This window comes from Sus scrofa, chromosome 14 (genome assembly GCF_000003025.6).
Source record: "Sus scrofa isolate TJ Tabasco breed Duroc chromosome 14, Sscrofa11.1, whole genome shotgun sequence".
Lineage (NCBI taxonomy): Eukaryota > Metazoa > Chordata > Mammalia > Artiodactyla > Suidae > Sus > Sus scrofa.
The window spans coordinates 75,238,458-75,251,343 of record NC_010456.5 but is presented as its reverse complement, the minus strand read 5'-3'; the positions used below and the strand labels follow the sequence as shown (position 1 = coordinate 75,251,343).

Genomic DNA, 12,886 nt, shown 5'->3' with positions numbered 1-12,886 from the left:
AGAAACTATTCTAATCTCATTGTTTTACATTATCTACATGTTTTACACATAGCTGTCCAATTTTCCCAGCACCACTTATTGAAGAGACTGCCTTTTTTTTTAATTACTCAGTAAATTTTATCATAGTTATAGTTGTACAACAATCATCGCAACCAAATTTTATAACATTTCCATCCCAAACTCTCAGTGCGTCCCCCCACCCCCCAACCTGTCTTATTTGGAAACCACAAGTTTTTCAAAGTCTGTGAGTTGGTATCTGCTCTGCAAAGAAGTTCATTGTGTCCTTATTTTAGATTCCACATGTAAGTGATAGCATTTGATGTTGGCATCTCATTGTCTGACTGACTTCACTTAGCATGATAATTTCTAAGTCCATCCATGTTGCTCCAAATGCGGTTATTTCGTTCCTTTTAATGGCTGAGTAGTATTCCATTGTGTATATGTACCACAAAAGAGACTGCCTTTTCTCCACTATATTCTTGCCTCCTTTGTTGTGGATTAATTAACTATAGGTGTGCAGGTTTATTTCTGGCTCTGTATTCTCTTCCATTGATCCTTATGTCTGTTTTCATGCCAACACTATGCTGTTTTGATTATTGTAGCCTTGTATAGTCTGAAGAAGCAGTGCAGGAGTTTCCATCATGGCACAACGGAAACGAATCCGACTAGAACCATGAGGTTGAGGGTTCCATCCCTGGCTTTGCTCAGTGGGTTAAGAATCTGGCATTCCGTGAGCTGTGGTGTAGGTCTCAGACTCAGCTCAGATCCTGTGTTGCTGGGGCTGTGGTGTAGGCTGGCAGCTGTAGCTCCAATTTGACCCCTAGCCTGGGAACTTTCATAATGCCATGGGTGCAGACCTAAAAAGCAAAAAAAAAAAAAAGAAGCAGTGCAAATGGTGGATGATGTGCTAAAACACACGTCCTGTGCCCTAGGATCAAATAGGATGAATTTTTTCGTTGTCATTGAAGTGGAATATAAGAGGCTTTTAGCAACATTTAGTAAATAAAATACAAGCCAATCATTTGAATTGCTTCCAGATGTATAATTAGAAGCTTTCTGCACTGTGATAAGTTCTTAATAACCTATGTCTTTGGCCAAAGACCCTCTCATGACCTTGGGCATTATGTTCATATCGTGCTACATGCTGTCAAGCTTTTGCACTCGAAAATTTAGCCCTAATACAGGCCCTTGTGAAACTACCTTCAAAGCTTCCTAGCCTTAGCATAGCAGGTTTTCAGGCCTGCTCCACATCAAATTGCAAAGGAGGTAGTAAATTTTGAAGTGGGCTGTTCTGCATGGAATTGAAATTTATAGTTTTTACTCCTTTTCAGGTTTAAATAGTAAGAATAATAATAATGAGCGAAAAAGACAAGTCTGTGTTTTCAAAGAACATTAGTAATAAAAATACTAATTTAAGCAGTGGAATTCTTACTTGGGGGTCTCCACTGGAAATTGTCTTTACTCCCTTTGAAACATAGCAGAGATGAGATTCTATGCCCCTGTGGAGAGCAGATGAATGCAGGCTTTCATCAGCCTTGAGCACGCCGCTGCCACTGCCAGCACTATGAAAAGAATTTCAACCTTGAATCTATCTTGTGGGATAAAGCTTAACTTGTCTAATTCAGATATATGGAGTTTCTCCACAGCTGTAACATCTCCCAGATAAGAGTAAATGAGCATCCTGAATTGTTGAAGCCTAGCCTGGAAAAGCAAGGGCCACAGCTTTGAAGAAAACCAACTTTGGCCCAGGTATCACATTTCACTGAAAATCTGATTTAAGCATGACAGAAAATGTGCTCATTTGCAAAAATTTTGTCAGTCCTCCATTTTGTTTCAGGATGATAGATAGAATCATAAATCAAAGTTAAATTTAATCCTGAAAACTTTTGGTATTGTCAAAAATTTAATCAGGTTGTAGAAGTGATGGTGTGACAGACATGAAATATTGAGTGATTGAGTTAAAAAAGAGGCTTTTGCATAATATTGATGTTGATTTCTTTGGAAATAGTTTTACTTCCCTCTCAAGTATGACTAAGCCTCATTGCTTTATAAGTTTATTCAAAACAGCATAATGGTGTCCTGTAAGGTGATTATGTACTACTTTCTGCTTAGAAAGAGGAAATACTGTGATACCAAGATATAGTCTGTGGATCCAGGCAAAGCACCATTTGAATCCTAGCTCTGCCATGTGTAACCTCATGTTACCTCAATTTTCTCATCTGTAAAATGGAGCTGATAATAGCTCATAGTACATGATTGGTAAACAATTGCTGTTATTAAAATGTAATCCTCATGTCTTGCTCACTGACATAGTCTGATCAGTGAGGAAACAAATTAAAGTGCATATCAACTTATCAAGTTAACCAAGGAAATAAAAATTGAGAGAAAATTTCACTCTAACTACATACTTCTTTATTTTATGTCTTATATATAAGTCTTATCTCCTTACTAGATGGTGAAGTCCTTAAGGACAGAAACTGAATCTTTTCCTCCTTTCCTCTGCCCTACAATGACTAACACACTGCTCAACAACTAGTAGACATTCTGGAAATGTTTGTTGGCATGACCTTACTTAGTAATGTCTTCTGTCTATAAATAGCCCTCTTAGGAGAAGAGGATTATGCCCTGCCGTGTTGGAATCTGAAAGTTTCCTGGTAACAGTTATTTTCCAATAAAACCACGGGGAAATTGTACCATCTTGTAATCATTTTGCTTTCTAATTGGTTTCTGGGCCCATCTTTAGCTATTTAATTATTTATGCATTTATAAGTATCATTAACACTGCAGCTGGCACTAAGATAACTTTCTTCTCTCCATTTTTAAATGAAAATCTTAGTTTTCTGATATTACATAGATTAGCTAGAGGTTCTTTATACTTAACCTTTCCATCTGCAGATTTAAATATACTTAATGATTTTTCAGTAGCCTTGTGGTAAGTAAGCATGTCTAACTGAGGCATCCTACACTGCATACATTTTTTTTCCGAGCTCTATGGATGTCCTAGCATTTGATTACCATTTTTGGGAAAACTTGAAAACACATTACTCTTTGTTGAAATCCTTAGAGGTCTGAGTGTATAACAATAATAAGTACAGGGCGTTCCCGTCGTGGCTCAGTGGTTAATGAACCTGACTAGTAACCATGAGGTTGGGGGTTCGATCCCTGGCCTTGCTTAGTGGGTTAAGGATCCTGCGTTGCTGTTGCTGTGGCTGTGGTGTGGGCTGGCGGCTACAGCTCCAATTTGACCCCTAGCCTGGGAACCTCCATGTGCCTCGGATGCAGCCCTCAAAAGACAAAAGACAAATAGTAATAATAATAATAATAAGTACAGACTGAGAAACTGATATGACTTTTACATATATATATAATGGATCAAATGTATAATAATTAGCTTTTAAGTTTTCTCTAAGTAGCAGGGACATGGATGATCCACAGAGCACTTATTACTAATAATATTACTCATGAATTTTACTGGAATTTTAACATTGTTTTTATTCCCACGGGATGCTCCTGCTCTAGAAGGTATATGAGATGTCATAGCAGCTCTGTTTTTATCTATGAGAAAACTGAGGCCCGGAAAAGCTGGACAACTTAGTGGCAAAACTGGAATAAGAACTCAAATCTTCTGACTAATTTTTTTTAAATCTTGGTGAGAATTATAGTTCAAAAATATGGTCCTGGCCATCAGCTATTCTCTGCCATCCAACACAGTTGATCATTCCACATTCCATTTCAAAATACTTTCCGTTTGATCCCATAAACGCTCTTTCTGTTCCCTTCCCAGTTTGAACGCCACGACCCGGTGGATGGGAGAATCACTGAGAGGCAGTTTGGTGGCATGCTGCTGGCCTACAGTGGGGTGCAGTCCAAGAAGCTGACTGCCATGCAGAAGCAGCTCAAGAAGCACTTCAAAGAGGGAAAGGTCAGTATCTTTGCTTAGAGGAATAAAAGGAACCATGGGAGCATATTGTTACTGCAAAGGCACCAACATAATAAGAGTGTGTCATGAACCAAAGACCATGACTAATTTATCTCTGGTAGAAAAAAAAAGAGCAGTGGGTGAGGAAGAGGGGAGAGCCCCAAATGACGCTAGGTTTTTTGTTCAGACCACTGGCACCGTGAGTTGAGACTGAGTTTAGAGAGGCTGGTTTATAGGGAAGATAAAGCATTCACTTAATTACTGTCTTGAGTTTAAGATGCCTGTGGGCTATCCAAGTAGAAATGGTTAGCAAGGAAGTTGGATATTCAGATCTACTTTAGAGGACTGAAGTAAATTTGGGAACTGTCAACACAGTATTAGAATTAAAACCTTGAGAATGGATGAGATGGCCCCAGGAGAGTATTATACAGAAAAGAACTATGAGCCAAGAACAAAATCAAGTGGAGTACTAACTCTTAAGCAGCTCCAGAATGATATCTTAAGGAAGTGATTAGAGAAATACCTAGAGAAAGTAGCCAAATCAGAGCCAAGAAAGTAGAGGGTTCAGGAACTAAGGTGTCTACTGTGTCACATGGGACAGTGAGGGTCCAGTAAAATAAGATGATAAGGACCAACTGGTTTTGATAAAACGGTGACCATTGGGAGAGCTGCTTTATTACAGTGCTCCAATTGCAGGGCATGTTAGAACAAGAAGAAAGGAAGGAAGAATGGAGAGAAATAGCAACTGTTTTTTTGTTTTTTGTTTTGTTTTTTGTCTTTTTGCCTTTTCTTGAGCCGCTCCCACGGCGTATGGAGGTTCCCAGGCTAGGGGTCGAATCAGAGCTGTAGCCGCTGGCCTACACCACAGCCACAGCAACATGGGATCCAAGCCTTGTCTGCAACCCATACCACAGCTCATGGCAACACCGGATCCTTAACCCACTGAGCAAGGCCAGGGATCAAACCCACAACCCCATGGTTCCTAGTCGGATTTGTTAACCACTGCGCCACGACAGGAACTCCAGCATCTGTTTTAAAGAAGGAAAGAAATAGCATATTCTATGCAGAAAGAAGGAAATAACATGTGTTTAAAACTCCGAGGCAGTATATTACTCTACTTGGGCTGCTATAACACAATACTACAGACTGGATGGCTTAAACAACAGAAATTTATTTTCTCACATTTCTGGAGGCAAGAGTCCATGATTAAGGTGCCAGAAAATCGGGTTTCTAATGAGGGCTCTCTTCCTGTCCTATAGACAACCACCTTCTTGCTGTGGCCTCACATTCCCTTTCCTTGGTGTTTGTGCACTGACACACTGATAGTGTGCTCTCTAAGCTGTCTTTTTTTTTTTTTTTTTTTTTGCTTTTATTTAGGGCTGTACCTGTGGCATATGGAAGTTCCCAAGCTAAGGATCAAATCGAAGCTATAGATGCCCGCTTACCCCTCAGCCACAGCAACATGGAATCTGAGCCACATCTGCAACGTATACCATAGCTCACAGCAACGCCAGATCCTTAACCCACTGAGTGAGGCCAGGGATTGAACCTGCATCATCATGGACACTAGTTGGATTTGTCTCCACCGTGCCACAACAGGAACTCCCTAAGGTGTCTTCTTATAAGGACACCAATCTTATTGAATCAGGTCCCCACCATTATGACCTCATTTAATCTTAATTATTTTCTTAGAGACCCCGTGAGGGTTAGGTTAGGGCTCCAATGTATAAGTGTGGGGGACACACAAATATTCAGTCTATAACAAGCGGGAAAGACAAATCTGCCATGTGTGAGGAACTGCAAGGGGTCTCTTGGAGTTGGAGCATTCTGGCAAAGAAGAGACTGGCCTGAGATGAGGTCTGAGAAGGAGATGGAGGCCAGAATATGCAGGACCTTGTAGGTACGGAACAAGTTGGGATTTTTTTTTTTTTTTCTTTTTTGCCACACAGGCAGTATGTGGGAATTCCTGGGCCAGGGATTGAACCTACGCCACACAGCAGCAGCCAGAGCCACAGCGGTGAGAACACAGGAGCCTCAACCCGCTAGGCCATCAGAGAACTCCCACAAGTTGGGATTTTATTCACAGTGCAGTGGGATGCTCTTAAAGGGTTGTCATTAATGAAATGGCACGGTTTATGTATGTTTAAAGAGACAATCCTGGTTGCTGAAGAGTCATTTGGAAAGGAACACACATAGAAGCAAAAAGACTGAGACTAGGATTATTAGAGATTTCAAGAAGAGATGACTGGGCATTTTTTGAGCAGCAGTAAGACTGGAGACCACAAATTTGTATTGTCACTGGTCAGCACTGCTCTGTGATATGTTGCAGAGCTGTACTTGGTACAGGAAGAGGCAGATGGTAGAACTGAGTCAGCATCTGGGGTTTTGCCAGGGGGTGAGATAGGCAAACTGAAGCAGAAACTATTAAAGAGGCCAGACCTCTTAAAGATAGTGCATGCGCGCGCGCGTGCTCTCTCTCTCTCTCTCTCTCTCTCTCTCTCTCTCTCTCTCTCACACACACACACACACACACACACACACACACACACACACTTACAGCAGTGCAAGGGCTAGAACCCATATCTTCTCATTCTCAGCCCAGTACCCTTTCTACCTGACAACAGTCACCATTTGGCCATGACCAGGAAACTGACCTGGCACTAAACATGTTCCATGAGGGATTGCTAAGGTGGTGTGGTGTGGTAAACATGGAGCTAGAAGACTTGAGTTCAGGTCCTGCTTCAGAGGACTTTAGACAAATCACTTAATGTTACTAGCCTCATGAATTAAGAACTTTGTCCTAGATCCAGCCTCTAAGCTTTAAAGACTCAGTAACTGAAAATAAGAAATAGGATTGCTAGTACATGTCTTAAGTTTTCTTAGTTACTGGTCTTTGTGCAAGAAATCTTGCATGAATAGCATCCAAGTTGGTGGAAAGCACTTCTTATCATCTAGTCTTTTTCCTCCTTGTCTTAGATGTTAAAAAGCTTTCTTAAAGGACTTCTGAGCGGGCTGTGGATGGCAACTAAGAGCAGACTGGATGCTGAGAGAAAGTGTCAGCTTCTTGGAGTTCAGTCTACCCTGTCCTAAGGTGTTCCTTTGGCTTTCACTCATTAACAGAAAGTGACAGGGAACAATACTTGTCTCCCAGAGAACTCCTACAGTACCTGGTACCCACCTCATATCTGTTGGAAATTGTGATTTCAGAAAATTGATCACAAATATCTAGGGGTATTGCAAGAAACCCTCCTTTCTTTTTTTTTTTTTTTTGTAAAGTTTTTTTTTTTCTCACCTCCTTTCTTTTGACCAGACTTTAATTAATTTATTTATTTAGTCTTTTTAGGGCCGAACCCGAAGCATATGGAGGTTCCCAGGATAAGGGTGGAATTGGAGCTGCAGCCCCTGGCCCATGCCACAGCCATAGCAACACCAGATCCAAGCCATGTTTGCAACCTACACCACAGCTCACAACAACACTGAATCCTTAACCCACTGAGCGAGGCCAGGGATTGAACCTGTGTCCTCATGGATACTAGTCAGATTCATTTCCACTGAGCCACAGCAGGAACTCCCCAGACTTATTTTTAAAGTTTGGTCCAGGAGGAGAGAGTTAGATGGACTGGGAGTCTGGGGTTAATAGATGCAAACTGTTGCATTTGGAGTGGATAAGCAATGAGATCCTGCCGTGATGGAACGTGATGGAGGATAATGTGAAAAAAAGAGTGTGTGTGTGAGTGTGAGTCAGACTGGGTCACTTTGCTGTACAGTATAAAATTGGCAGAACACTGTAAACCAACTAAAATGGAAAAAATAAAAATAAATTTTGGTTCAGGCATTGACTTGACCTTAAAATAATTGTCTAATTCATGTTTTGTTATGAATTTATATTTGAAAGCAATAAATGGGAATTTCCTGTTGTGGCTCAGCGGGTTAAGAATCCAGCTAGTATCCATGAAGATTTGGGTTTGATCCTGGCGTTGCTCAGTGGGTTAGGGATCCAGCGTTTGGCACAAGCTGCCTGTAGGTCACAGTTGCAGCTCCGACCCGGCATTGCTGTGGCTGCGGCATAGGCCAGCAGTTGTAGCTCTGATTGGATCCCTAGACTGGGAACGTCCGTATGCAGCAGGTATGGCCCTAAAAATAAAAAATAAAATAAAACAAAAGCAATAAATTGAGAGATGGAGATAGCTCCCTTGAAGGAATAGAGTACTTTACATCTGGCAGGAGTTAATTTAGGACCTGAAGACCTTGCAAAAGAGCTCTGAAGTGAAAGGACAAATTCTGTCAGATGATGAAAACCTGGGCTGCTTAATTGCTTCAGGTCCAGAATTTCTAGCCTGCTTTAGCAGTAAGATTGAGATTGATTGTACTCTCATGTTGATGGAATAGTTTGTGAACATAGCAATTAACTAAAGTGAGAATTAATGAAGAGCTTTTGCTCCTAAGTTTACCAGTTCATGTCGTAAGGACCACTTCCCATTAAAGGGGAATCACCATCTGCTTTCTGATTGCTTCTTTTATTGCACTTTGGATTTGTTAACATGACAATGTACGTTTTTGGGGGGCTCATGTTAATCATTTTCCATTTGGGGTTCAGTGCAAAATATCAAACCAGACCTAGAAGATTGGAGGTCCCAGTGGTGGTACTAAATAAATATTTGTGTATTACTTAATGACCATGCAGTACTTCACTTCATTTTTCTTTTTTAATATAACAGCTTTGTTAGATCTCATATCTACTTGGAGAATATAGAGACAGAGAAAAAGAGAAATTAATGATCAATCCAGAGACTGAACTAAAATCCAAGCCTTCCTATTGCAAACCTTAGCCCTTCTAACAAAATTGTTTCTCCTAACCATGCTCTTCCTCTAAAGCAGCACTTTAGACCAGGTCTCTCAGTAGGATCGCTTGGGGAATTTTTCAGAAATGTGGTTGTTGGGGCCCTCTTCCAACCAGTTAAATCAAAAACTCAGTGGGAGAGTCCAGGCATCAATATTTCTTAAAAGACTCCCCAAGCTGATTCTAACTTGTGAGCCACTGCTGTAGAAGGACCTGCTCCATTAGTGTCTCTAGCTATTTTGTCCCTAAGTAATAGTTCAAAGAATTGGGGAACCTGCTATGCCTGGAAAAATTACTGTATTCATGCTCTGAATAACCACCCTGTTTCTTATATAACACAGACAAATTTTTCTTCTCTCTTTTTTTTATGGGAAACATGTTTTGTTTTGACTTTGTTTTAAAGATTAGTCCCTGTCCTCTACCAGATTTTCTGCATTCCTCTCAATATTATTTTTTTTCTGTGAATTTTTCTTCTAGACCAAATCTGTCTCAGCTTTAGTTTTTGTTTTTGTTTTTTAACTTTCCATCCCCTGAATTCTCTTCTTCTCTTCATTAAAAGAAAGGCAGAGTTTTCTGAGACTTCATAAGTGTAGTTTGCAGTGGTGGTTCTCTGTGGTTAAGAGTGCAGAAGCTGCAAACTTTAATAATTTAGCAAGTCCACTTAAAGATGAATTGAAAATTACAGTTCGGTTCAATAGCAGATGTTGCTATGTTCAAGACACTAACCTAGGTGCTGTGAGAAAGATAAAAATCAACAAAACCACCACCTATTCTCAAGAGATGTATAGTCTGTAATAGTCCAGTAAAAAAAAAAATGCAAAGAACCATATAATTTCATATGCAGTGTTTATTGAGCACCCACCATGTGCCAGGCACTCTTCTAAATATTGGTAATATGGGAATGAGCAAAACCTAGTCTCTGTCCTCATAGTAGAGGGAGAAGATAATAAATAATTATAATACAAGACAATTCACTCAACTTTGAGGCTCCTGAGAGCACTGTATTACTCATCTTTGCCATCCTCTATATGGTGTCTCGTAGGAAAATGTTTTTTGTCAGATGCATTCATGAATGTATGGTAAGTACCCATTAAAGATATGAGATCTTTTGGGAGCAATAGTGAGAAAGATTAGAACCAGCTGAAGAGACTGAGAATTCTTGTACCTTGGAGGAAGTACAGTTTGAACTTGGCATGAAAGACAGTGTAGGACTTTGACAGGCAGAGGTTATAAAAGTATTTGCTTTTGGGAGTTCCCGTTGTGGCTCAGCATTTAACGAACCCGACTAGTATCCATGAGGACGCTGGTTCGATCTCTGGCCTTGCTTAGTGGGTTAAGGATCCGGTGTTGCCGTGAACTGTGGTGTAGGTCACAGACACAGCTCGGATCTGGTGTTGCTGTGGCTGTGGTGCAGGCCGGCGGCTATAGCTCTGATTCAACCCCTAGCCTGGGAACCTCTGTATGCCACAAGGTGTGGCTCTAAAAAGACAAAAAGAAAAAGGTATTTGCTTTTGCTATGTGTTTCCTCTTATAGCCCTATCCCCAATAGTCTTCTCTTATTATTTTGCTTGTTAATACTGCTACTAACCTTTAAGTAGGGTTAGTATTTATCAAACACTTATAATAAAACTGTTTATTAACCTTGCATGTTTTCCATGTATGATATTCATGTGGGTGCTCCTTTTCACTTATTCTCACAGATATTTGAAAGTTGAACCACGTTGTGGTCTTCATAAAATATTAGATTCTACCTTGTGCTCGCTTCAGCAGCATATATACTAGAATATTAGATTCTAGCAACATTGCTAGCAGAGCCCTTGAAAAACTCGAACTCCAATTTTTGGGTGCCCACCAAAGCCACTGTGTAATATAGCACCTGCAATGTGGCCATTAAACTAAAAAGATTAGAATTCTACTTTACTGATTTGCTTTGATTACTGATTAGCTTTGAAACCTGTCCTTCACCCAAAGGAATACTAAACTGTGAATTACTATTAAGATTTTATGGATTTTTCTCCTTTTATTTTTGGTTTTCCCCTCACAGTTAGTTTCATATACCTCACTTTTTCCCTATTTCCTATCCCTCAAGGTCCTACACTTACCAGAGAAGAGAGTGTATGTCAGAGCATAACTGAATAAATTCATTGCCGCAGGCTTTGTGGTAATGAGCCTGCCAGTTTACCAGGGACTTTGACCTAGCATTTGCTGAATACTTTTTATGTACTAGGCATTTCATTTATTTTCCCCCTGATTATCACATCCTGCTTGCTGGACAAAATCCACATTTTTTAGATGAAAAATACTTTCTGAGCCATAGTTATTTGTCTTAGATCATAGAGTATCTTAGGAGGTGGTACCAGGATTCAAAATGATTTGTCTCAGATCATAGAGTATCTTAGGAGATGGTACCAGGATTCAAACCCTGGACTGTCTCACTCCAGAGCTTATATAATCTTCCTACTTATGGGCCTGTTTATTGCCACTCTTTATTCTCCATGATTTGAATAAGCAGGAGGGTTTGGGGGAAACAAGAAAAACAGTGTTGCTAGACTCTAGCTTCCAGGTTCTTAGTGAGATAGCGAGAAAGGTAAATTATGGAAGCAGATTATAGAGGACCTTGAAAACTAGGCTAAGAAATTTGGGGTTTTTCCAGTTGACAGTGGGAAATCACTGATTTTTTGTCCGCAAGAGAAATGAACATAAGAAAGTGATGTTTCAGGATAATTAGATTCTTGTAGAAATGTAAGTAGTGGAAATGGTATAATTTCCCCCTGCTGCCAGGCACCAACCAGTTGAAGAAATGTCTGGACTTTGAAATGGGAAGATGTTTTTTTGGAACAAGACAAACATAGTGACACCTCTGAAAGGGTAACCAAAAAATTGGTGACAGTAATCTCATGTAGGGAGACTGGATGACAGGTGTAAAGGAAGAATTGCTTTGTATTGTATAACGTTTTGTACTATAGCCATGTATGACCTGGTATAAAAATAATATAAATGTTTTTTAAAAACTAAGCAGAAAATTGAGCATATGATAGATAAGATTGGTGAACAGCATAGCATATGAGGAAGAAGGAAGGAGATTGTTTTATTTTTTTAGTGGGCCACAGAGGAAACTAGAGCAATTGAACAGATTCCTTGCAGATGAATTTGCCGTGACCGATTAAAGGACAAGGCAAGGGAAATCATTGTTATACAACATGTATACCCCCCATGGCCTGTCAGCGCTAGGTATTTATAGCTGACTCTGGAGGAAGCTAAATTTCCCTTACTTCTCTTCTCATTCTACTACAACTGCTTTTTACTTTTTAACAGTTTTATTGAGGTATAGTTTATTTATCAAAAATATGTATAAATTAAGTGTAAAGTTCACCCATCAGTGATTCTTAAATTTACAGAGTTAGGCAGTCATCACTGCAATTTAGTTTTAGAAGATTTCCATCACCCTGGAAAGATCCCTCATGCTAGTTTGTTGTCAATCCCCATTTCCGCTCTAGCCCCACACGACTGTAAATCTTTCTTTTGTCCCTATAGATTTGCTTTTTCTGGAATTTTCATATAAAGTGCATTCATGTAATATTGTAGACATTTATGACTGGCTTCTTTCATAATCTTTTTTAGGTTTACCCATGTTACTGCTTATACTAATTTTTAACTTTTCATCACTGAATAGTGTATGGTATTCCATTGTATAGGTATATTATGTTTTGTTTCTCCATTCTCCAGTTGATGAGCATTTGAATTGCTTCCAGATTGGGACTATTATAAATAAGTCTGCTATGAACATTTATGTTCAAATCTTCATGAGGACCTAGGCTTTCATTTCTCATACAGAGATTCCTAGGAGTGGATGACTGGCTCATCTAGTAAAATTAGGTGTAACATTCTTTTTTAGAAATTGTCAAATTGTTTGCCAAAGTGGCTATACCATGTTACATTTCCACAGCAATGTATGAGAATTCCAGTTTCTCCACACCCTCACCAAAAGTTGTTATTGCCTATCTTTTTGATTATAGACCTTCTTTTAGATCTGTAGTGGTATTTCATTGTGATTTTAATATGCATTTCCCTAATAAGTGATGATCCTGAACACTGTTTCATGCACTTATTAGCCATTGATATATCTT

The 12,886-nt window shown here is 39.6% G+C and overlaps 1 protein-coding gene across 9 annotated transcripts in view; it reads left to right on the top strand.

Moving 5' to 3' along the window:
• The window catches only part of MICU1 (mitochondrial calcium uptake 1), a 241,898-nt gene that overhangs the window by 194,285 nt on the left and 34,727 nt on the right, over window positions 1-12,886 (top strand). For all 9 annotated transcript variants that reach the window (XM_021071962.1, XM_005671068.3, XM_005671070.3 and 6 more), the window contains one exon: window positions 3,785-3,922. In XM_021071962.1, the coding sequence (XP_020927621.1) occupies window positions 3,785-3,922 (138 nt within the window). The remainder of the gene's footprint in view (window positions 1-3,784; window positions 3,923-12,886) is intronic.